This window comes from Paroedura picta, chromosome 11, assembly GCF_049243985.1.
Source record: "Paroedura picta isolate Pp20150507F chromosome 11, Ppicta_v3.0, whole genome shotgun sequence".
In the NCBI taxonomy this organism is placed as follows: domain Eukaryota; kingdom Metazoa; phylum Chordata; class Lepidosauria; order Squamata; family Gekkonidae; genus Paroedura; species Paroedura picta.
The window spans coordinates 15,157,549-15,183,078 of NC_135379.1; the positions used below are offsets into that span (position 1 = coordinate 15,157,549).

A 25,530-nucleotide genomic window follows, 5' to 3' on the forward strand; every position below is an offset into this window, starting at 1 on the left:
CTGCAAGGCAATCATGTCAGAGGAGCTAAATTTGGGATATGAAGCAGGCTCAAACCCCAATGCTTGTACGTGTGGATTATTTGCCTTCCTTGGTTAACATTATTTAAGTATCGCTAACATTATTTAATGAGCCTCTTGTGGCGCAGAGTGGTAAGGCAGCAGAAGTGCCGTCTGAAGCTGTCTGTCCATGAGGTTGGGAGTTCAATCCCAGCAGCCGGCTCAAGGTCGACTCAGCCTTCCATCCTTCCGAGGTCGATAAAATGAGGACCCAGCTTGCTGGGGGGTAAACGGTAATGACTGGGGAAGGCACTGGCAAACCACCCCGTATTGAGTCTGCCATGAAAACGCTGGAGGGCATCACCCCAAGGGTCAGACATGACCCGGTGCTTGCACAGGGGATACCTTTACCTTTACCTTTTTAACATTATTTAAAGATTTGAATTATTTCCTTTCTGATTCCAATTTTCCCAGGAAACCCACATCACTGTTTGTAAGTCGGATCACCGCCTGCTCCTAGTCTCAAGACTACTTAAATCAGAGTGGCAACAGTCAAACTAAAAATGTCACTACAGATACAAAATCAGAAATAAATCACAGAGCCAGCGTGGTGTAGTGGTTAAGAGCAGTGGCCTCTAATCTGATTCCCCACTCTTCCACATGAAGCCTGCTGGGTGACCCTGGACCAGTCACAGTTCTCTCAGAGCTCTCTCAGCCCCACCTACCTCACAGAGTGTTTGTTGTCGGGAGAGGAAAAGCAGGTAACCGGAAGCTGTTTTGAGGCTCCTCTGGGTAGTGAAAAGTGGGGTATGACAACCAGCCCTCAGATCAGGCCAACCAAACTAAAAACAGAACGATAAAGCCATCCAAAGTGCTCAGCAGAGGTGGGTTGGGAGAAAGAGCCGCTAAAATAAGCTGATTTTAAAAACATTTTTATATCTGTTAATTGATAAAAATAAATTTTAAAAATAATTACCCAATGCTTTAAAAGCAGAAGCAACACATAGTAATGCTACAAAGACATTAAGAAGCTGTCAGAATGCCACCGGAATTTCCAAATCCAAACGAGGAACGGGGAAAATCCTGTGTTTCATTCATGAATGCTTCCTCAGTGGACCCCAAGAAAACTTTACTGCACAAGTGCCTAGGGGCCTCTAGATAATATTCAAACCTTTTCACCAGCTGGAAAGTGGCTACTCTACCTATGAAGCCCTCTATAGACTGTGCCAGCCTGTCTTTGGAAATGCCTGTTCCTTTGTAAGCCCACTTTGAAGCCTATCTGTTCCCGGGAGTCTCTTATTGCATGAGTGATGTACACGAAGCCAAACTCACCATGACTTCTAGAAAGAGGGCAGGGACTTTTCCTGTCCAGTTTCTGCTTCGACAAAACTGGCAGAACACTTCTAAATAGCTGTGCAAAAGGGCAACTCCCCTTTGGGGTCACCGCCTACAGCCTGGAGCTGGCAGTGAAAGCAGAAGAAAAAATAGCCAAGAGACATTGTGCCCTTGGCAAAAGAGACTGAGCTTTGGGCATTTTCCAGATTGGCAGGGTTATTCAGTTGCTAATTTCTTTTTCTTGACCAATCGTTTTTGCAAAAGGGAACAGCTCTCCGAAGCCCAGTGTCAAAAAAGAAGCACGAGAGACACAAATGATCCCTCCTTCCACCGCCGAAATTGCAGAGACTTCCTATTGTACTGACAGGCTGCTCTTGCAATTCCGTGGAGGAGCACGCCCTTTTCCTGTCCTATAACTAGCCAGGGGTCATTCATAACAGAACATTACACACGGTTAAACTGAGCTCCACCTCTCACTTTGGAATTATCTGAGGACAGCTTGTCTGTCCATTCCCTTTCCCGCAGGCGTTAAAGGGAAGACAGTTCAGGCAGAAACTAGCATCTCAGCCATAAAAACTCTCCCATCCCAGATCCGATGGCCGTGTGTGCACAAGCTCATATTAAAGGCAGATGGATGATGCATCTCGGACAAAATTAGCAACTCAGGCTTGTGGGCACATTTCACTCCTCTGTATTCTTTTATTAAAGAAGCCTTCCCATTGTTATTTTATAACTCTAATAGGAACCAGAGTCCGGCTCGATCTCAGGCAGAGGCAGAGGCCAGGTCTTGCAATAAGAAAGTCCTGTTCTTGTACAACAGTTCCTCCTGAGCTCTCTCAGTCCCCCCTACCTCACAGGCTGTCTGCTGTGGGGAGAGGAAGGGAAGTTGATTGTAGACTGCTTTGAGACTCCTTCGAGTAGTGAAAAATGGGGCATAACATTCAATTCTCTTCCTTCCTTCCTTCCTTCCTTCCTTCCTTCCTTCCTTCCTTCCTTCCTTCCTTCCTTCCTTCCTTCCCCTCTTTTTTCTATTGAGTGCCTACTGGGAGGGAAGGGAGATATAAATAATGAAATGAACAAACGAAACTGTGCCAAGGAACATCTTTTTCCCAGTTTCCCCATCTCCCTAGAATTCTTGTTTTGTAGGTACTGGCTGTGCTTTCTTTTGGGTCAAACACCCAAACATGGGATTCCCCTGCCCACGAGTGACATGATACAGGTGAGCAACAGGGAGACCCTTTGGTTCATTTTTTAGCCTTGAGGCTACAGACAACCTGTGGGAAACCCAGAATTAGCATCACCGCTTGGGACCACTCTGCATTGCTATTTTAAAACACTTTCAAACCGATCTGCTTTAATCATTCCATGAAATTAAGCAAGACTTCAGACTCTTGATAAATGGGCCACTCACAAACATTTCCTGCATTAGAACGATAGACTAATCTGCAGCAATGATTTTTCAACACTTATAAATGGCCACAGAAAATCCTGTACTGTTGATCAGGAAGATGGCTGTATAATTTTACTAATGCACCAGCACTGCAATCGAAGCACTCATTCCCCCCCCCCCGATGCGTCATTATGAAAATGCTCTGTTTATCATTGTCGATACATTTTCAGAAAAATAAACCGCTAGAGTGAGCATTTATGAGGCTGGCTTTTCTTAAAGGCTCTTCAACAGTTTGAAAACTGATAGACAATCCACTTTCATGGATCTGTGGCTGGCAGCTGTGGTTGGAGGGAGCCTGGGGCAGGAGGCAACACAGTGCAATGGGAAAGTGAGAGGTTACTATAGCTGTTCCTTGATGAAATCTATGGCATGTTTACAACCCAGGTGCAGAAGAAGAAGAAGAAGAGTTGGTTCTTATATGCCACTTTTCCCTACCCGAAGGAGGCTCAAAGCGACTTACCGTTGCCTTCCCTTTCCTCTCCCCACAACAGACACCCTGTGAGGTGGGTGAGGCTGAGAGAGCCCTGATATCACTGTCAGAACAGTGCAATGCCCTCCATTCCACAAAGTCATTAATGGCACAGAGATCAGAAGTCAAGAATTGGCTGTTGGGTACGGGTGAAGTTCATTACCCTATGCTTCAAAACAAGAGCCGTGCAAATACAGGTATTGCTTCTCTGTGTCCTGCATCAAACCTAGGCCCAGGACTCCGTGGGCCCTGGTAATCAGGTGATTTCCGATGGATTTATCTTGTCCCACTACAAAGTTTCCAGAGTGTCGAAGGGTGACAGAGTTTTATGTGGGGGAGAGAACACCCTCCACCTTCTTCCTCATTGGAATTAATCTATGCATGTTTTAACTAAACAGTTGCTGATTGTCATAAGAGGGAAAAGGGACTGCTTCTCTGGGTGACGAAACAGTCATCCCTGTGTGCATGACAGATTGTGTATGTGTAAGTTTACATGAGAAAAGTGGGTATGTCATACAGAGAATACATAGCATGCTATATAAATGGGTTATGTGGATAAACAGGTTTCATAGATGAAGTATACCCACATTTTACATACTGATATTTTTGTTTTTCATTGAAATATAATGTGAAGGACAGTTATACTGTTGAGCCTCTTGTGGCGCAGGGTGGTAAGGCAGCAGACATGCAGTCTGAAAACTCTGCCCATGAAGCTGGGAGTTCAATCCCAGCAGCCGGCTCAAGGTTGACTCAGCCTTCCTTCCTTACGAGATCGGTAAAATGAGTACCCAGCTTGCTGGGGCATAAAACGGTAATGACTGGGGAAGGCACTGGCAAACCACCCCGTATTGAGTCTGCCATGAAAACGCTAGAGGGCGTCACCCCAAGGGTCAGACATGACCCGGTGCTTGCACAAGGGATACCTTTACCTTTTTACCTTTACAGTCGTAGAAGGGCAGTACTGTGTAATGTGGCTGCATGTTGTAACGTGTATATGGAGAGAAAAAAGTGAACATACTGGTCATTGGGCAGCTATATGGGACTGTAGAATTTATAATACATATATATTTGTATAAATACTTATGAGAAATATATTTGTTTTCAAAGCAGGTTAGGGAACTATATTTGATGGCAAAACAACATCAATTAATTTTAACCGAGGCTGACCTGTTAATTTTATCATAGGAAAATGTTCCATTTGCATGCAAATCTGTATTCAGCAGCTCGTACAGTGGCTATTTTTGAAGAACAAATAATAAAAGGGAGAACTTTGATTCCATAATGAATACAAATGGCAACATCTGGGTGTGACTGTCATTCTTAACAGGTGCGAAATAGTCGTCAGTACTGGAAATGCGACGCTTGTTCTTGTTAATGCATTCATGCCAGAAAAACAACCAGTTAAACACTTAATTCACTGAAAACCAAATAATCGGAATGCATAATGGCAAGAAATACCATGGATAAGAAGACATGATATATAGCCTTGCCCAAGTTGGACTTCTTTCTTTTTTTTGTATATAATACTTTCACCCACTATAATTGCCAAAGAAGGTTCACAATCTGTACATTATCTTCTATAATATACCTAAATATGCTTATTTAATTGATACCCCACCTTTCTCCCCAATGGGGACCCAAAGCTGTTTACGTTGTTCTTCTCTCCTCTACTTTATCCTCACAGGTTATAGCTGAGAGTGCGGAAGTAGTTCTATGTCACCCAGAAAGCTTATGGGAATTTGGCAGGGTGGGAATTTGAACTCTGGTGCCTTAGATTCTTAACACTCCAACCACTATGCCACCCTGTCTTCTTGAATGGGTTTTCCACATACCACAGATCCATACGTAAGGAGATCTACAATATGTCAGTCAGTCAAATTTATTGCGTGTAGCCAAAGACCATTGCAATATGGTCAACGCAGCATACCAGACCTTAGAAAGAAGAATGGTAGTGGAGTAACGACTTCCAAGCATCCTTCTGTTGCTCAGTTGCCCCATGAGACAAGCAGACTTTGAGATGGAAACCCAAAGCAGTTCAATCAGTAAACTATGAGCAACATCCCAGATAATCTCCAGGAACAACTCTGCCCATGCTACCAATCCAAACCTAACCAATACCTCTATTTATTTTTTTGCAAATGCTCATTAAAAGATCCCTATTTACCGATAGGAAGTACAGGTGGGAAAGGATCCATTTTCCAAGTCCTATGGACCAGGCTAAAAGGTCGCTAGGATTTATCTTTGCCGCTCCAGGCATGTTCTCCCAGGTTTTCACACAATATATTCATCCAAATAAAGCCCCATGTCGTATAGCTCCTCCTTACCTTGTCTCACTCTCTTTGGGTAGCACAGCTGTTCCATAGCCAAAAGCTTTCTTGTCAGGGGTCGATGGAACGACCTCAGCCATGCCGGGCAATCCCATTGCATTTCGTGGCTTCCCTTCCACAAACACAGGAGTTCCGGGGTCTTTCTTAAGGGACTGGCGACTCGGAGACGACCTGTCAAGGTGAAGAGTGTGCGGAGACACTTGGGTGTTGTGATGGGCGTGAATGTCTACCATTCGCATGTCGGTCACTCGGTGAGGCGAAGCAGGAGGCGTTTTGGAGCCCAAAGTCGGCAAATGGCTGTCAGGGTATTTCCTGGATTTCTGCCGGTACAACGACTGCTCCATAATCTCGGGCTGCATAGGAGGATTGCAGTAAGTGCTTGAGGACCTCATGGTACTACGGTGGTAAGCAATGACATGGTCGGGGACATCAAGAGGGTGCCCTGTGTGCGAAGCCGCGATGCTCATCCTGCCCTCGTGGTACAAGTACGGGTCAGCGTAGAGTCCCTCGTTTCGAAAAAGAGTTAGGTTTTTGCTACCCAGGTCCTCATCGGGTTTCACATCCCTCCTTTCCAAGATGGCACTGGGGCTTGGTGAAATGGGCCTGGATGCTGACATGTTTGAAAGCCGGTCCCTGGGGATGGTTGCGTTGCCAGGACCACTAACTGGCCTGACAGTGCCATAGGGGATCCTGGATGGAGAAGGGGGCATTGAATGGGGCACCGGAGTAGCAGGGGGAGAGGTCGGAAGGGCATGAGGAGGATGCGCAGTAGATCCTTGGCGAGGAGCATTTGGGAAGACGTCTCTTTGCATCTGCAATAGAAGGAGACCCAATTAAGAGTTTAGACGTAATTCCGATAATACAGAAGTATTCTTTCCCCCAAGCCATGCATCTTATTTAAAGAAGGCAAGAAAAATGGCTCTCAGTTCCAATAATTCGGATACTTCCCTGGATATCATCAGTACATGTGATTTATTACAGTTTATTATAATCATAATCTGAATTATCTGCATCAATAGGCTCCAGTCAATGGATATTGCATAGCTACTTGGATGTGTTCTACAAAGAGTAACGTATGCATTAAGCCAGGGGTAGTCAACCTGTTGTCCTCCAGATGTCCATGGACTACAATTCCCATGAGCCCCATGGACTACAATTCCCATGAGCAAATGCTGGCAGGGGCTCATGGGAATTGTAGTCCATGGACATCTGGGGACATCTGTATTAAGCAACTTCATGTACCCAGAAAAGAGACATGGTGGAGGGTCTGTGGCTGTTTTTGATGCAGAATCTCCACTTAAAACAAGCCAGGCAGAAGGGGATATCTTCTAATGGAGATCCTGGAGAGCCACTACTAGTCTGAACAGGTAATAAAGTCTGGACCGATTCAGCATAAGGCAGCTTCACATGTGTTCGCGTGTGGAAAGGGAGAGGAGAATGACACCATTTTACTAATGCAGAACTCACATGCAGAGAAGTACATTGCAAATCCAGGAGTAAATTATAGACAACACAGAAGAATCCACATTTGGAACAACAATCCCTTAGATTAGGATACATTGATTAAAGGAGGATGACCTGGAATTCAGATGTTTTGAAAAGCTATGGTCCTGCCAGATCAGTTTTGCCTACTGAACCTTCCCAAACAAAAGACATAATAGCCAGAAAGATACACATACACACACACATGCAAATATCATAAAGGTCAAAGTGGTAGAATATGTTTGTTTAGTACTTTATATCCCTCCTTTCTTCCAGGAAGCTGAAAGAACCTGGGGGTGGGGAACTGGTCTCCATCTGGTGGATTTCTGACCAGATCTGAACCTGTTCACCAAACTTGCGATACCAGACAACAACCTTAGACAACTGACATATTTCTTTGTGAAGGTTGGGGGGGGGGCATGGATTCAATGATACTGAACATTCCGCACACAAATCTCAAATCCATAACATTTCACTCAGTAACTCTGGCATCAGATTCAAGACAGCCCAGTCCCAACTCATGCAAAAATTACATCCTGTTAAACCCCCAAGAAATCCAGGTCACTCAAGGAATACTAGGCGTGGGATCGAGGCTGCACCTTCTCACAGTGTTGACTTTGACCGAGGGCGTTACCCATTGTGTAGCAATCAAAGGGTAGTCCGCATTGCTACCAAAGCACTCTCTCCCTTCTCCACCCGCCAGTTTATTTTCATCCTGATGACAACTCTCATGCCAAAGTACACAGATGGATGTAATCGGAGCCATCAGTCTCCACAGGGCCCTGCTTGTGACTGGAGGTCCAAGAGGGAGGTTGTAGCCTCAGGCTCTGGAGGGGGCCAGGAACCGGAAAATGACTAGCAGCAACAAAAATAATTAGAAAATAAGGCGTGTCAGGAAGTCCAGACTATCAAAAAGAAAGTGCCAAGTACATAGAGTAATGATATACTCAGTAAAAGAGGAGCAATCCTGGTTTCCTAAGACGTTTCTGGGTGTTTACTACGTTGGTTCACAAATACAAGTCAGTCCTTATAGATTGTTTTCGCTTTCATTTTGAATCTTCCATTCAAAATACATCCGATGTACAGCTAAAATGCATTACCCGTGAACAGGGCTTTCTTAGCAAAGGCTTAACATAGACTTGCTCCAAGGGATGCTTCATGCAGGATCATAATGCATGCTGCACAGAGTGATTACGTTGTGATCTTACGGGCACATAGCCCAGGAGTAATGCAATAGCTGCCACTTCTAGCTGGGAGAATTCAGTCTACTACGGTAACCTGACATGAACCCAAACTTGCAACCATGTTGACACTGCAGAACATTCCCCCCCCCCTCCCCAGTTCAGTGACTTCAGGGATCTGGTGAAGTAGGAGGCTATGAAAACATCAAAACCACTTAGTCTTTAAGAGGCTGCAGGCCATTCTTTTTTAGCTACAGCAGAAAAACGCAACAACGCTTCTAGAATTCACACAAGAAAAAATCCCAACACAGAATCCTGGGTTGCAAACAGAGATGGAAATCGCCATGCTCGAAAACCGCATGCCTGTATCGTGATGTGCAAGCACATAGAGTGCATGCATGAGACACATCTGGCAAATGGCCTGTGCAGTCCACACACGTGTGATCGTAAACTACGATAAATCTACACGCCAGCATCACTGTGTTGAACTTTCAACATGACTCCACCTGTGGATACTTAAATCCCATGACTGGGGCCATCTAGGTTTACAAAATAAAAACAACAATACGGCATCTAATCTAAAATATAAATAAATTGGGGGAGTTAAACCCACAGTGATAAAGCCCCCCCCCCAGTAATTATAAGTCATGGATACCTCCATGGTCATTACTAGGCAACTGGAACAGGTAACCATCAAGCCTTCATTTCTGTCAGGAAAAGATGGTGAGAAGGGGAAGGGGCTTTTCCAGGGCTATTTTGGCCTTTGAGGGAGGACTCACTGGAACACAGCCTGACAGCACTCACAGGGTGACTGGCTACCATGTGAGGTCCAGCAGCTTGGTGCAGTGGTTAGGAGTGCGGACTTCTAATCTGGTGAGCTGGGTTTGATTCCCTGCTCCTCCCCCACATGCAGCCAGCTGGGTGACCTTGGGCTCGCCACAGCACTGAGCAGTGATATCAGGGCTCTCTCAGCCTCACCCACCCCACAGGATGTCTGTTGTGGGGAGAGGAAAGGGAAGGTGATTGTAAGCCGCTTTGAGACTCCTTCGGGTAGTGAAAAGCGGCATATAAGAACCAGCTCTTCTTCTTCTTCTACTGTTGAACAGCAGCCGCCCCCCCCCCCAAAATGTGGTCGAGTTGTCAGAAATCCACGGCTGAATGGTCATTGAATCTCACAGGGTTATTGTGAAGATAAAATAGAGGAGAGAGGGGATACAAATGAATACACGGTTCTGAGCCACCCTGAGCCTTCAGGGAAACACAGGATATAAATTTGAGAATAAAGAAACACTCGAATGAATAATATGTGCAGCTGAAGGAGGGGGAGCATAATAAAAGGTTGGCTGGGAGGTGGGAAGCAGAGAAGGGAACTGGGAAAGGGGAGAAGATACGGGGGGCTGCCAGGAGGAGGGAAAGAGTGAAGAGATACAAGGGGAAGTGAGGCGCCTGTGTTAAGTCTTTGCGATTACCAACAGTGTAACTGAGCCAAAATTGGCAGTTGGTGCCACACAACTGAGTTTGTCAGCTGTTACTCCACAACTCAGAGTTCTCAGGGCTGCCGGGAGAGGGAGGGGGGGGGAGGTGAAGACGGGGGGGGGGGGGGCAAAACTTTTGAATTCCCTCTCTGTCTCCCTCTCCTGGTGACTTTCGCCTTTCGGCATGTCCCCATTGACAGCTATTGGCCCTTTTTCTATTGCTATTTGTTTATGTGTTTCTAATTTAATATTATATTTAAAACTGCATTTTAAATGTTTTAATGCTTACCTGTTTGCTGCCTTCAGGACCCTGACTGGGTGGAAATTAAAATGTTTTAAATGAATGAAGGTATCTTGGCTGGTGGGTGTGAAGGACTGAAGGAAGCAAGGGAACAGACAATGGCTATGGGAGTTGCCAGAGGAAAGAGAGAGAGGAAATAGTGGGGGGGGGAGGGGCAGGAAAATGATAACCCCTCCCTCCCCCGCCGCCAATCTTTGCAGGTCTCTTGGTTGCTACTAACTATTCCCTCAATTGTACTCGACAGGCAATGTGTGCTGCTAGGTGTTTCATCACTGGGATTCCTCATGTGCATTTCTTCCTGGAAAAGCACCTGTGAGAGGGATCCAATCTGGATCAGAGCCATGAGAAAGGAGGGGAATTTCAGAGTGGAGAAATGACGCAAGGGGACAGGGATAACCCCTCCCCCAAAGTTAAATTACTTTTCTTCAGCTATAATCATAGCACCCCAAAGTTACAGTGCTGTGTAATGGTTAGAGCATCAGACTAAGACCCTGGAGAACCAGGTTCAAACTCCCACACTGCCATGCAATTCCCTAGGTCAGGGGTAGTCAACCTGTGATACTCCAGATGTTCATGGACTACAATTCCCATGAGCCCCTGCCAGCAAATGCTGGCAGGGGCTCATGGGAATGGTAGTCCATGAACATCTGGAGGACCACAGGATGACTACCCCTGACCTAGGTGACTGTAGGCCTGTCACTCTCATTCAGCCTACCCTACCTCACAGGGTTGTTGTGTAGAGAAAACTGAGGCAAATCAAGCATGTCACCCTGAGGCTGTCGGACGAGGAAGGGCAGGATAACAGATGGATAGACATGCAGTTTAGCTCCCAGAATTTCATTTTCAGTGAAACGGTGCTATTAGTGAATGATTTGTTGTTATACATGGTACATTTCTAATCCTCTATAGCATGTTATAGGGCTGTTGTTTGTTCATACAAATGTATGACACATACAAAAGTTTCCCTTTCACTCACTCCTCATTCACTCACAAAGTTGTTATTAGTATTTCTCTTTTTATTTTTTAAAAATCCCATTGCTTTTTAAATGCCCAAACAAATCCTTGCATCTGCATACCTGGAGCAGGTGTAGCTCTCCAGGGCACTCTACAACAGGGGTAGTCAACCTGTGGTCCTCCAGATGTTCATGGACTACAATTCCCATGAGCCCCTGCCAGCAAATGCTCGCAGGGCTCATGGGAACTGTAGTCCATGAACATCTGGAGGATCACAGGTTGACTACCCCTGCTCTACAATACACATAAACGTAGTGCCTCTGCTAAACTGAATATCCCACCAGGAAAACAAATCACCAGGAAAGCCCTTCCAGTTTCTTTCCCTACTAGAGTTGTTTTGATTCATTCATAAAGTCAAGGAAATCGGAACACGGCTAGCCAAGAGAATCCTCTTGCCTCCAAAACACACCAATTCATAATTTTATTATTGATGTCAGCTTAGATGTGAAAGGCATCCTCCCCCAATATTCCTTCCAGGCACCAATCTTTTAAAGTTTATCTGGTGTCTCTCAGAACCTTGTATTAATGCCTTCGGATATGAGCTGCTGCTTAAAACAAATCATGTAATCACCTCGATGGGCCAAAAACACACATAGAGACAGCAGGGAAACTGCCAAGCTGGGCTAACAAACTCCTCTCCAAAGTTTTTCATTTGGAAATAATAAATGCCACTTACATTACTACAATCACCACGTCTAGAGGGCACTCCACCTGTCTTTTGCTTCCCGAGTTTTAAAGGCTCACTGGGGAACAAGACTGTTTCCCTGCACATACCTTCTCAGGAGAAGATTTCATGCATTCTTCAGAAGGTTCTTCAATCCTTCAGCTTGCATGAAGCGCGGGTCATCTCGCTTCCCCCAGTACTTGAAACGGAGCTGCTTCAATAGGCTAAAGTACTTTTCCACATGACAAGTCTTCAGATTCTCCTCCCCCTGGAAATCGGTCACCAAATCACGCCTCCCCCACCTCCGGCAGCACTGGCATGTCATCCAGTCACAAACTGTGCAAAATCCCAGCCTGGACACCCGCTACCAAACAAGCCACGTGTATACCAGGGAGAGCAACTTGTAAAAAAGGAAATGCAGCCCTGGAGACTCTTCCCAAGCGGCAAGCAAGCCGGCGACATGAATGGATAAAAAAGATTGAAAGCAAAACCCCAAACTCTACCCAGCTATGAAGTATCTCCACATTCACGGCATGCCCGGCAAGCACCACATCTCAAATTGCTTCTGTTTCGATGAATGCAAGATGCCAGGAGGCTAACGAGAGCCCTCATTGCCCATTTTTATCCGCACAGCTTTCAAAAACAAAACAGCCTGGTTTGCTTGCAACCCGTGAAGTGGGGGAACCGTCTCCTGCTGCAAACCAGAGGCCCTGTCTACTAATTAACTAGTTACCTTAGCTGATTTGCCAAGCTGAACTTTGGGCAGCCGTCATAAATCAATTCCGCTGCTATCTGCAGAACATTACACAAGCAATTAAGCTGGGTTGAGGGGGGAAAAATAGCAAAATAAAAAAGCAAGCGTTAACACATTTATTTCAAACAGCAGCTGAGTCACCCTCTTCCTCTGTAAGGAAAGTCCTTGCTGTGCAAATACACACATACACTGACGTGCACATATTTTGACTCCGTAACAGAAACGGCCGATGGAACTCATGCTCACAAGGTGCGACTGTAACTGGCTTTAAAAAGTTACTAGTTAATAACACGATGAGAACAGGCTCCTGTATCTCTGGCTAATAGTCACTGGTGGTCAAAATCAAAACCTCTGTTTTCAAAACCTGGCAGTCTTCAAGCAAAGGTTGGATACACACTCTTCGTGGATGCTTTGGGCTGATCCTGCATTGAGCAGGGGGTTGGACTAGATGGCCTGTCTGGCCCCTTCCAACTCTATGATTCTATGATTCTATGATTCTATTCTATGAAAACCTACGTAGATGATTGGGGTTAACTCTGGGATAGGGGTCACTCACATGCTCTGTTTAGGAATCAGATGGACTAGCACGGGGTAGTCAAACTGTGGACCTCCAGATGTCCATGGACTACAATTCCCATGAGCCCTTGCCAGCATTTGCTGGCAAGGGCTCATGGGAATTGCAGTCCATGGCCATCTTGGCCAGTTTGACTACCCCTGGACTAGCCAGTAGTCCATGGCCACCTTGGCCAGTTTGACTACCCCTGGATTAGCATCACCATTCTTCTGTTTTTGAGGGCTACATAAGTGTTTTTTGTAGCCTCACACAGGCCAACAAGTTTGCTCCATTCACTTATCACACCACTATGATTCTCGATGTTCATTTAACATTGTCTGTGTGCCATTATAATCAGGAGTTTATGGATTATTTAAGAGTAAAGGGACCAGCATGAAGTTAGAAAAAAAGTGCATGAGCTTTTCTAGCACATAACAGGGGTCACTAACCTTTTCTTTAATGAGAGCTACTTCTGAATAATGAAAAATTCCCAAGCTGCTTTCCTCTGTCAGCCAGTTACCAAGTCTTAGGAGAGTTCCGTCCTAGAAACGGAACACGGACAAGGAAGAGCGGCAAAAATGAAGCCATCAGCAAAGAACAGATCTTTTTTGCCATCTTTTCCTGGGTCCTTTGGGGGTGCACAAACTATTCTGCAGCAGCTGGAGAGCGACTGGCATCTTGTAAGTCACCTGTTGGAGCCCCCGGCACAAAATAATTTCCTGGATTAATTCTGATTTTTCAAAATTATTCATAGAGATTAAATACCTGGACAACTGAGGGGCATGTATGAGTGACACTGCCATATGACTCTGAGAGGCATCTTCTTGAGGGAGGCATCAGGCCACCTTAACTCATAAGAACCTAAGAAGGGCCCTGCTGGATCACACCATCTAGCCTCAGCATCCTGTTCCATGCAGCAGTGAACAAGTTGCTCCTGAAGGCCAATGAACAGGCCTTTGGGTTTCCGAGGTTTACTGCCTCAATATGGCTCATCGTGGCTAGTAGCCATTGAGGGATCTTTCCTCCATGAAATGGTAACCCTTGTTTGAATCCTTCTATATTCATGGCTATCACTAACAACACTAACAGTTATTTCCCCAGTTTTACTGCTCTTTGAGTGAAGAACGACTTCCTTTAGTTCATTCTGTACCTATTGCCCATCTCCTTTAGTGGGTGCTCCTGAATTTTAGAATTATGGGAGAAAAGGCTCCCTCTCTCTAGTGTACTATCTCAGGGGCAGTCAACCTGTGGTCCTCCAGATGTCCATGGACTACAATTCCCATGAGTCCATGGGAATTGTAGTCCTTGGACATCTGGAGGACCACAGGTTGACTACCCCTGCACTATCTGACATCTGATCAAGTGGCACCAGCACCAGCTGACTTATGGTTACCCCTGCAAGGGGCCTTTAAGGTCAGATAGAAAGGTGGGCTGCCACTGCCTTCCTGTTCCCTAGTCTGGGAGTAAAAGTGTAGGATGCCCTAATTGAATCTCTGGGAGTAGAAGTGTAGGGTGCTCCAGGAGCAGATCCTAGCACCCATGCTATTTAATGATGATGTCAGCCATTCCGTTGAGTCTGGCTCTTAGTGATCCAACAGCACAACTGTTGCCACAATTTCTGATCTTGCACCGCTTCTTTTAGTTGTGTGATGTTCTGGCCGGTGTCCATTTTGATTGTAACTAATCACCACGTTCTTCGTCAGCCTGTTACAACCATACAACGGCAGGCTATAAAAGCAATACCTACTACAAATTTTGGCATTTGTCCCCGAAAGACAACCCAGAAACGACAGTTGCTTCAGAATACAGCAGCCCTCTTTTGAAGACCCAGCACGACCAGAATTTAATACCAGATCCAGAGCATTTGCATTGGCTGAATATTTGTTTCCGGACTCAGCCTACGTTGCCGACTTCAAACTTTGACCCAGCCTGAAGGCCCGCATACCTGAAGGGTTGCCTTTCTGTGTATGAGCCCATACTCCAGTGACAATCCTAGTGCCAGTTCCTCCAGCTTGGTGTAGTGGTTTGATTCCCCACTCCTCCACATGCAGCCAGCTGGGAGACCTTGGTCACAGTTCTCCCAGAGCTCTCGTGGCTCCACCTACCTTACTAGGTGATTGTTGTGGGGAGAGGAAGAGTAGGTCATTGTAAGCTGTTTCAAAGCCGGTCTTTAGTTTAAAATAATCAGGTGACTCAACTGATAGGACATTTTAAGCAAGACAGCAACAAGTTTGAAGCTGTAAACTTAAAGTTTTTTTTTAACTGTTAGGTATTGTTGTAAGCCACCTCAGGTTTGTTGGTTGTAAAATGAGGCAGTACACAAATATTTTAATGCAGACAGGCATGAACACATACTGGCTGAATTTCAGTCAGTAAATTATACATACCTCATCTCTTATCAAGACCAATGAGTCAGGTTTGCTCACTGGTGCGAACAAGGAGGGGACTGTTTTGTAGTCCTGGCCTGGCTATAAACTACGAGGGGGACCTCACAGCTCCACAACAGCTGTGTTTACCAGGGGGAGGAAGCACTAGCCAGGCCAGGGTCTCCACAGACCATTCTGAAGGCCCAGGGTATGTTTGGATGTCCCATGATACATCAATCTTGCTGGAGGCCTAGGTTGGGTGGCCAGTGGCTGGGAGCTCTAAGACAGGAACCTCGAGGTGTATGATGGAAGAAAGGAGGGATATAAAAACAATAAAGCCTAAACAAATCTTCTGAAGCAGAAGAATTCTTAGCGATCTCTTCAGCAATGTTGTTTCTCTCCCTCCCCTCCCCTCCATTGAGTCTGTCCAAAGTGGCTACACAAAACATTGCCTCTAATTATCTGCTGCAGGTCATGAGGAGCAGCTGCCTCATGTTCCAGGAGAGGAGTAGCAAAAGGGTCAGCAACACAATCCCCAAGTGCTCTGTGTGTGTGTGTGTGCTGCTGTCACCATGGCAACCAGAGTTCATCTGTCACCATCCTCAATCAGTGTGATTTTGCCCTAGCACAGAAGAGGGGTCAGGCTATGTCAGGTCAAATCAGATCAGACCTCCACGTCAGGATATGTGGGTCAAGCTTTCAAATACCAGCAGACAGATATGAACAAAAACAAAAAAATGGAGCAGAAAGAAATACTTTGCCTGATAACCACTAAGGGCTGCTAGGCGCATCATTCTGGTGTGCAAGAACAGCAGGCCCACACACCCTTCCATGAATTGTCCTTGCTCCCACTGAGAAGGGACGGTCCTGATTTTCTGTCATCTGGTCCATCACTGCTCCTATTGGTTGCCTTTGGGGATGGCTTGTTCAAATTTTGTTAGATTGGTTTCCTGGAGTTGTTTTTGTTATTTGTTAGATTTCAGCTTCCAGCCTCAGGGTTTGTAGAAGTTAAATCTCTGAGTGGATAAATAGATAAATTTTGTCTCAAGTGAACACTAAGGGTTGGGCTTTATAACTCCTTTCCTCCAAGACATCAGTTAACACAGAACGATTTCCTTAACAAATAAATATTTTCTCTTTCTCCATCAGAAAAAGTCATTCCCCACTTGAGGAAGTATTTCTCCCCTGAAAACTCCAGGGGTAGTCAACCTGTGATCCTCCAGATGTCCTCCCCCTTCCCATGAGCCCCTGCCGGCAAACGGGGAATTGTAGTCCATGGACATCTGGAGGACCACAGGTTGACTACCCCTGCTCTACAACATGATAGTGTCATATGATCCAGTCTAGCGGAAGGGAATTCACAGGATCTGGCCTTAAAACTTTATCCAGCCTAAGGTTTAACCCAGCTCTACATTCAATCACTGGTCTACAGCCTATTGTAGGACAACAATATTTTCCAATAGATGATTAGCCAAAGAATAAGCCCTCTCTTGGCTTTTACATCCACGGTGGCTTTGCTGAATCAAAGTAAAGCATACAGAAGGCTGGGAATAGCCTTCAGCAATATGTAATAGGGTATGTGTGCAGGCATGAGTGAGCATGGGTGAAGCTGCAGACAGGTTTTAGGTGTGGGAAGTGGCGTAAATCAGTCCTATTTCAGTGCTGCATTGTTGGATGGCACACCCTTGCAGATAACATGTGGCAGACTGAACATAAATTGAGGCTCACACTAATAAATTTCTGCATTACCGAAGTCTACTAATGAAATCTGTTCTTCCTAGGGTTGCCAGCTTCCAGGTGGGGCCTGGAGTCCTTGTAGAATTCGGAATAGAACCGCACAACAGAGATCAGTTTCCTTGGATAAAACGGCACTCCATGTGGTCTATCTGCTACCAAGACCCCCAAAGAAGGGCTTTTAGCCAGCTGGCCTACCTGCCAGAGTCCTTTTGCACCCCTGAACCAGGACCTAGGACATGTGCCCGAGATGCCATACCCTTGATATGCTACTACTTCTGTGTGCAGAGCCTACATGGCTTCCTTGGCAATTTTCAAACCTATGTCCAATAATCACTACGCTGGTGTGAAAACACTAAAACTGTCGAGATGAATTCAAGTTGAGGTCAGCCTGAATTCAATCACTTCCCATTGGCCCCTGAGCCCCCCTCCCATGAGAACCAACAACAACATCTCCATCCTACGGGGCCGTCAGTATGTTACAGTTAAAATGAGATGTTCTCACCATGTTTGTTCCATTATGTTACTGTTCTCCTGTTATGACTCTTTCACTATGGTTCAATTTATCATGTTATCTGTACTGTTTTTATTCCAATTCCATGTAAACCGCCCTAAGCCTCAGGGGAGGGCAGTATATAAATTTATGTTGCAAACCGCCCTGAGACCTATTGGGAGAAGGGCGGTCTAAAAATTAAATAATAAAATAAAATAATAATAAATACAATAAACAAACGAACAAATAAGTGGGCCGCTATGTTGGTTTGAAGCAGCAGAAAGAAGTCTGAGTCCTGAGGCACCTTTCAGACCAGGCAGAGTTGGTATAAGCTTTGTTGTGCATGCATTCTTCCTCAGATGAATATACACTGCATCTGACTAAAGCACTGCAATGTTCAGGGAAGCTGCCAACTCTTCGGAAACAATATTTAGAGGTGACAGAATTGTGGTTTTCAACCCAAATGCCGGTATTATTGAATTTTGTTGCCAGCACTGCTCTCCCGTCAGGATGGGGCTCCCTGCAGTCAATCAGTGTCAGGAAAGATAAACTCCGATTGATCAAACTGAGGCCTTCTTTCACAAGCTCGCAAAGCTGAAAGCCCTCCTCAAAATTAGCTCTAAGGCGGACGTTAAGTCAGATTTTTTCAAAAATACCACTCACAGAATTAATCTCATTTTTTTGTTTAAAAAAAAAACACATTACGACAACAGTGGCATAAATAATGCATGAGTCGATGGCTGTTGAGGCTGTAATTCAATCTCACAGTTGTGATAATACATACAAACTATTCAAGCGTCGCCCGCCATTTTAATTACTTTATCAGGAGCCCTCAAGCCCTGTCTATCTTGCCCTGCAATATCCGGAATTTAATTAGTTCCTTATTAACTAGTTTTGAACACACTAATGCTGAAAGCAAGGCCTTCTCCCTCTGTGTCCTCCACACTGGCACACACAGAGGCAGCAATCGGAAGGGTAACGCACGGTTCTGAAGGGCTACAAGTACCTCAGGCTTTGTGAGGGATGAGCCTCCAGTCAAGGAAGAACGTCCACATAAATCAGATATCGAATTCTACACCAAACACTTCACATGACTGGCCTCATTTGGTCCCTCCTCTGCAACACACTCATTACTCTCCTTGAAACATTGCAGTTCGGTACTAATTATTCTCTTTAACTGTTCCGACGATTTGCTGTGTTTAAATATATATGTGCTGTTGTCAGATCAGCACAGCACTCTGCTGTTCTTTTTTTTTTTCTTTTTTACACTCGGAAAGCTCCACAGACAGAAAAGAGAACGCTCACGACCTATTGCAAAGGGAAAACAGATAAGCCATTAAGAAAAATAATCATGCCCTCTTTTTTTTTTTTTTTCCAGAGATGAAGAAAGCAATTCTGGAAAGGAGCAGGAAGTGGGGTTGGAAAAAACAAAACAAAACATGCTGAGCTGCTATACTCTACCAGGTTCCCTAGGGATGCCAACCTTCAGGTAGACCTGATATTCTGGAATCTTCAGAGATCAGTTCCCCTGGAGGAAATGACCACTTTGGAAGATGGACTCTATGGCTTTATAACCCGCTGAACCACCCTCTCCACTCTCAAATGGCCAAGAATTTACACACCCAGCATTGAAAACCGTATATATCATTACAAAAAAGTATATTATTCTAACACTTAAATGTAGTAAAACATGCTTTGTAGTTAGAAGCGCCTTGTAATCTGAGGCCCTAAACCAGGGGTAGTCAAACTGCGGCCCTCCAGATGTCCATGGACTACAATTCCCAGGAGCCCCTGCCAGCGAATGCTGGCAGGGGCTCCTGGGAATTGTAGTCCATGGACATCTGGAGGGCCGCAGTTTGACTACCCCTGCCCTAAACTGTAGCTTTGTTGTTGTTGTTGTTGTTGATTGTAAGCAGTGACTTCTTTGAGTTGTTGTTGTTGTTGTTATAATAGGGTTTTCAAGGTTTGTAAACTTTGAGTTGTTGTTGTCGAGTTTTCAAGGTTTTCAAATATGCTGGCCTTCCTGCCTAAGAATTTGCCCAGATAGATAGATAGACAAAAATATCCCCAAATGCACATGTCCCTCTCAGTTTATAAAACTGTTAATAAAACTCCCTGTGTGGAGGAGGGGTGGTCATGATTTGTTGTTTTAAAATTTTTAAATGTTATAATTAGATTGTATTCCTTCCCTGCATTAACTTCTCTGTATTTTAGCATTGTACAGAACCTTGTGGTTGTTGTCCAACCTGAGCTGACAGGGAAAGGCGGAATACAAGTGGAAAATTAAATAATAAATGAAGGCAAGAGACAGTCAGAGGTGGTTTGCCAATGCCTGCCTCCGCGTCACAGCCCTGGACATCAGGAGAGCCACAGTTTGGCCACCTTGCATTAAAGTGGATGAGCGATTGGGATGTGAGTGTCCTGCATAGTGCAGGGGGTTGGACTAGATGGCCCATGAGGTCCCTTCCAACTCTATGATTCTATGATTCTAAAGAATTGGAAGCACAGCAGGGAGAGAGGCTGTTCCAGCCTCAGCTTAAGTTGCAACACTAAACAGGTTTTGAAATGCACAGCCTTAACCTGTTGCCAAATTAAACTTGTCTGGGCTTTGGAAACACTGAGAAAACGGTTTCTAACAGCCCAGTATATTTCCACGAACTGAGACATTTTTAATCCAGAGAAACAGAGGGCCCACATGTATGTGGGAGAGGAGGTGCTTTTCTCCTGCCTAGGACAATAGGGCCAGGTGCCTGTTTTCCTCCCCTTGTTTGACCAATTTGCACTCTGCACATGGTACTGCTGCTGAATAAGCAGGTCCACAGGGTGCCGCTGGATCCTTGCCTATGACTGGAGGCTCAGGTCTCCTTTTCACGGCATGCAGCACTTTCCGCCGTCTCTGGCTACTGTGCCAGCACTCCTGGCCACATCAAGCCATGTTCAAGTTCAATCGATATGTGCTTACTTTTGTCTGCTTGTCTCACAATAGAGGGCATTTTCTTCCTTCAGATCAACGTGATGACTTCTTGAAATGTACTGACAACAGCCAAGAATCTCTCATCTCCTTTACCCATCCCACCTGCCAGTAGAGGAGGAAAGAAACACCTATTCCCCCCTCTGTTCCTTTCTCCTGTCTCTTTATCTGGATGTGTTCATTCACATTTACCTCAGAAAAAGGTTACCAGTTGAAGTCAACATGAGAGACCCTTTATCATGTTTGTATCCCAGCCTTCCTACAAGGAATAAAATGCCATATAACCCCATTTTCTCTTTCACAGGAACTCTGTGAGGTAAAAATAAACAGGAGTCTTAAAGATTGACAAGATGTAGCTACGCTGGGGACCCTGACTGGGCAGAAAGGAGGCATACAAATGTTAACTTTATTATCACACACTTTTTTTTAGGTAGATTTGAGCCTTCCTTGTCAGACTGCCTGAAACATCTTAGGGAGATGTACATACAAGAAGGAATTTGAATGTGTATCTACCCACAATTCAGGCCTATTTAATTCCAAATTAGCATTTGTACTGTTAGCATAAATATGACAGCAACAAGAAATAAAGCTGGTTGGTATACAGGCAATTTTTGTTGCAAGAATCAAATAAAATCCAGAGATTACTGAGTGAATGTTTTGTGTGGTGAGTGAGAAGTTAAAAAGCTGTGAAATTTACAGCCAACCACCCACAAGTACAGATTTGCCTGTAAACTCTCGAGGGTGAGGGGCAAACAGAATTTGAATTAAGAGTTTTGAGGAACAAGTGACTAGAAAATAATACATAAGAAAGCTTGAGTTCCTGTTGTGTACAGAAGGCAGGGTGTGTACAGATGATCACAATCCCCCCTCTGGGAAAACACAGGAGAACAATGCTTTTCTTACATGTCAAATCTCAATGCAGCCGTACAAAAATTCATATGGGCAGCACATGTAGGCACAACAGGAATCTCCCTGGACTGGAAATGTTGAAACAGATGTTGTACATGCACTTGTGGTTAAATCAATGTGCAACTTGCTCATCCAGCTTGCAGTCATGGCAGGAAAATCTCAGAGGTCTGAAATGCTTAGATTTGGCCTCCGTGATGTCACTGCCCATCGAGGTTTGTTGGTTTAAGATATTTATATATCACTTTTCTGTTATACCCTCAAATCAAAGCAAAGCGCAGCACAAACAAGAAAATCTCACTGCTCCTTTTTCTGTGTTTATCCCATGGGAGCGATCTTCCATCAGGACTCTTCCTATTAGGAATCCCAGTCCCCAGGTGGGACTAGGGGATCTCCCAATTTTACAGCTTGTCTCCAGGCAACAGAGATCAGTTTCCATGGAGGAAATAGCTGCTCTGGAGAGTGAACTCCATAGCGTTATACTCCACTGATATACCTCCATGCCCCAAATCCCGCCAACTCTTGGCTTCACGCCCAAAGGCTCCAGTTATTTCTCAACCCAGGGCTGGCAATCATACTTCCCATGCATCTCTTTGAACATTTTCTCCCTAATGGGGACCCCAAATCGTCCTCACAACAATAGCAAACCTGTGAAGTTGGTTAGATTGAGAGAGGATCAAATCCACTGAGCTTCCGTAGCAGAGTAGGCATTCAGGCTACAACTGCCATAGGCTCTAATCCATCCTTCCAACCAATGATGAACAAATTAAAAATGGGCAAACCACCCGCCCCAGATGGCATAGATGCAAGAGTTCTGAAAGAAATCACATGTGTACCTGTGGATCTCCAGCATGGCTTCTCTTGTGTTCATTGTGTCAAACTGGCTTGTCTGTTATTTCTCCAAGTTATTTGCCCAACCCAACCATTACTAACCAATCTTGATTAGGGCACAGTGCTGCAAACTTTTAATAAAGCACAGGCACTCCTTGGTCTAGAATGTATCCCATTACTTGCAAGCAGAGAGAACTGAGTCATAAGTCTACCCTCTTTTGCATCATCCACCCACACAAGGCCTCTGTTTTGACCCGTAACTTACCCCCTTCCCACCCATATCTATGTTGTGAGTTTGGGATGAGTTAAGAGTTTGGGCTTTGCCAGTGGCTGATTGCCTCCCTCCAACCCCTTCAGTTTCCCATTCTTTTGCTATCATCTACAAAAGATCTGTTTTTACTGAAAACAGCTCCTCTGGCATGCTCAGGGAGTTCTGTTTGTGGTGCAGGGAGTTTTAGCTGCCTTCTGGTTGAGCTGTATCAAAGGGACACGGAACACCATGTTCAAAACTCATGACCCACGGTTGAGATACAGGACGTTTTGCATACCAAAAAAAGAAAGGAAGAAAACACAGGCACAATGGTAATTAGGCTTACATGAGAGCAATTGACATCAAAGACTGTGTGTGTAACTTGTTTTTCTCTTCTGCCAAATGTCATGTCAGCTCACAAGCTATCTACCAGAACCAGCCTGCATAATTCTACCCCTGGTTGGCCAAGCAAGCATCCAGCTTGGGCTGTCTTTACACGGAGCTGATTTTTGCAGCTATTTTTATTTTTAAAGAGTGCTTCAGTTTCATGGTCCTCCACTGACAAAATGAGAAGGCTTAAAAAAAAACAGAAAGAAAGAAAGAAACAAAAAAAAAAGGAAAAGAGTCTTTAAAAAAAAGTTTGAGGCACCAATCTAAAAACAAGAACAGTATTACAAAGATTTCCCTTTAAAACGTCCCAGAGAACAGAGATCCAAAGCTGCAAAACCTTCAGCCACAAGGAATTAGAGGAATGGCAAATAGCAATATTATACATAAGCAAACCAAAATGATCACATCTCATTTTTTTCCCTTTTAAACAGCTACATAGCTTTATAATTATATTACTGGATCGCCAATATCTACAGTTACCTCATCTGCATAATGTAAACCCAGCCAACCCATAAACTATTAGCTACATCAGAAATAGCCTTTCAAAACTGTTGCTGATTTTAAAAAACCCCAAAAGCACGAAAGGTGCGGACCTCCAGAGATAGCTAGTAATTACCGCTGCACTCAAGCACCTATTTGTTGGTTTTACCTTGCATAGTGGTTTTGAGTCAGAGGGCGAAAACAGACGTGTGGCTGCATGGGAACTTGCAACGGGGCAACTGAGGGTTGGAGGGGGCTTTGTGTGTGTTGAGGGGATCCTGTCAACACTTAGTGGGACCCAACAAAGAGCCAGTCCACAAGATTGATTGAGCTGCCTTATACAGAATCTTTACATTATGATCATTTAAAATCAGAAGCAGAAACATTCATGCACAGCGCATACACACATCCTGCTGCCCTAGCTCTGTCTCGTCTTACAGGATCAAATCCTCTGCAACTGCATGTTTTAGCTCCAAACATTTAAGACCTGCAATAACTTCCAGAACTTCTTTAGCTGGCCTTTATTCTTCAGTTGCACAAAATTAGGCCTATGCTAGACTACTGGGGAAGGGTAAATCTACACAGTCAGCATCTAACTGATCATCATATCTGACGTCATGTTGGCTAGCAAGCTTTTGCTTCAGCATGTGGACTGGCTCACTTGTCTGAGCCACCTATTTTACTACAAGCATTTTTTGCCTAAATGCCCTTCTGTAACAGGATGTATTTCCATTTTCTTTTGCTTGTCACACAATACAAAATGCTGATGGGCTGAACCGTATCATTCTTTTCAGCAAAGTGTGGGACCCTCCTCCAGAACATGAAAACTTCCTTTGGTGGAAGAGCCTCCAACACTGGAGGACATAGGAAGGTTTGCATTGATGGACAAAGGAGGGGAAGAGCACAACCTGACAATATATGAATATGTGATGCTATCAATATGTCATGGGAATGCTTGCATAGGTTCAAAAGACTGCTAACAAGGCAAAGGTGGAGGATGACAGAAAGCAGCCGGGGTTCAAAGGCTTTGCAGAGATGCAGAGGGTGAGTGTGGAGGTATGCTATGAAACTGGATGCCACCCTCCAGGTGGTAGTTGGAGATCTCCCCAAATGACCACTGATCTCCAGGCTACAGAAATCAGTCCCCCCTGGAGAAAATAGCTACCTTAGAGGGTGGACTCTATGACATTGCAGGATGACATTATCCCCAGCTGAGCTGCCTCTTCTTCCCAGGCTCCATCTCCAGTTATCTAGGAATTCCCAAACCTGGAGTTGACAACCCTACTATTAAGGGAGAAATAGAGATTGAGAGCCAGTTTGGTGTAGTGGTTTGGAGTGCGGACTTCTAATCTGGCATGCCAGGTTCAATTCTGCGCTCCCCCACATGCAGCCAGCTGGGTGACCTTGGGCTCACCACAGCACTGATAAAGCTGTTCTGACCGAGCAGGAATATCAGGGCTCTCTCAGCCTCACCCACCTCCCTGGGTGTCTGTTGTGGGGAGAGGAATGGGAAGGCGACTGTAAGCCGCTTTGAGCCTTCTTCGGGTAGGGAAAAGCGGCATATAAGAACCAACTCTTCTTCTTCTTCTTCTCATATGTTGTGGCTCCTTGGCTCTGTTCAGATGCCATAATAATCATGGTTAAGGGGAAAGAACTGAGCATGGATCTGTCTGGTAGTTGGGTTGCATATATGTCTTGCTCTTCCTTTCCTCCTTTTTGTGCCAAGAATTATGGTTATCAAAGAACTCTGGCAAAGCAGCACACCCAAAGGCAGGCTCAGAGGTTAGCCGAAGTTCGAAGATGAACTTTAATCACCACCACTGACATGACGTGAATTTGCCTCGCAAGGTGTTGAGTAAGGTAAGGTCCACTGGGAAGCATGCTTACGTTGAAGCACCTCAACCAATCCTGCTCGACAGGGAGAACTGAATCACATGTTTTTCTTTTCTCATGGCCCTTTACAGAACTGCATCCATCCACCAATGGCAGTGGCTGTCTTCCATTGTTGCCGCCAATGGCAAAAGTACTGTTACAGCCGAACCAGGGTCTCGATTGGAATAACCCGCCCAATTCCGTGTGGTTTCATTAATGAAATGTACCGAATCCC

At 45.0% G+C, this 25,530-nt stretch overlaps 1 protein-coding gene across 24 annotated transcripts in view; it reads right to left on the reverse strand.

Annotated features, from left to right (window-relative positions):
• The window catches only part of KIAA1217 (KIAA1217 ortholog), a 432,541-nt gene that overhangs the window by 39,052 nt on the left and 367,959 nt on the right, over positions 1-25,530 (reverse strand). For 23 of the 24 annotated variants that reach the window (XM_077303786.1, XM_077303784.1, XM_077303787.1 and 20 more), the window contains one exon: positions 5,576-6,390. In XM_077303786.1, coding sequence (XP_077159901.1) covers positions 5,576-6,390 — 815 coding nt within the window. Of the gene's footprint in view, positions 1-5,575; positions 6,391-11,805; positions 12,384-25,530 lie in introns of those variants that run through there. The other variant, XM_077303801.1, reaches the window with a different exon arrangement.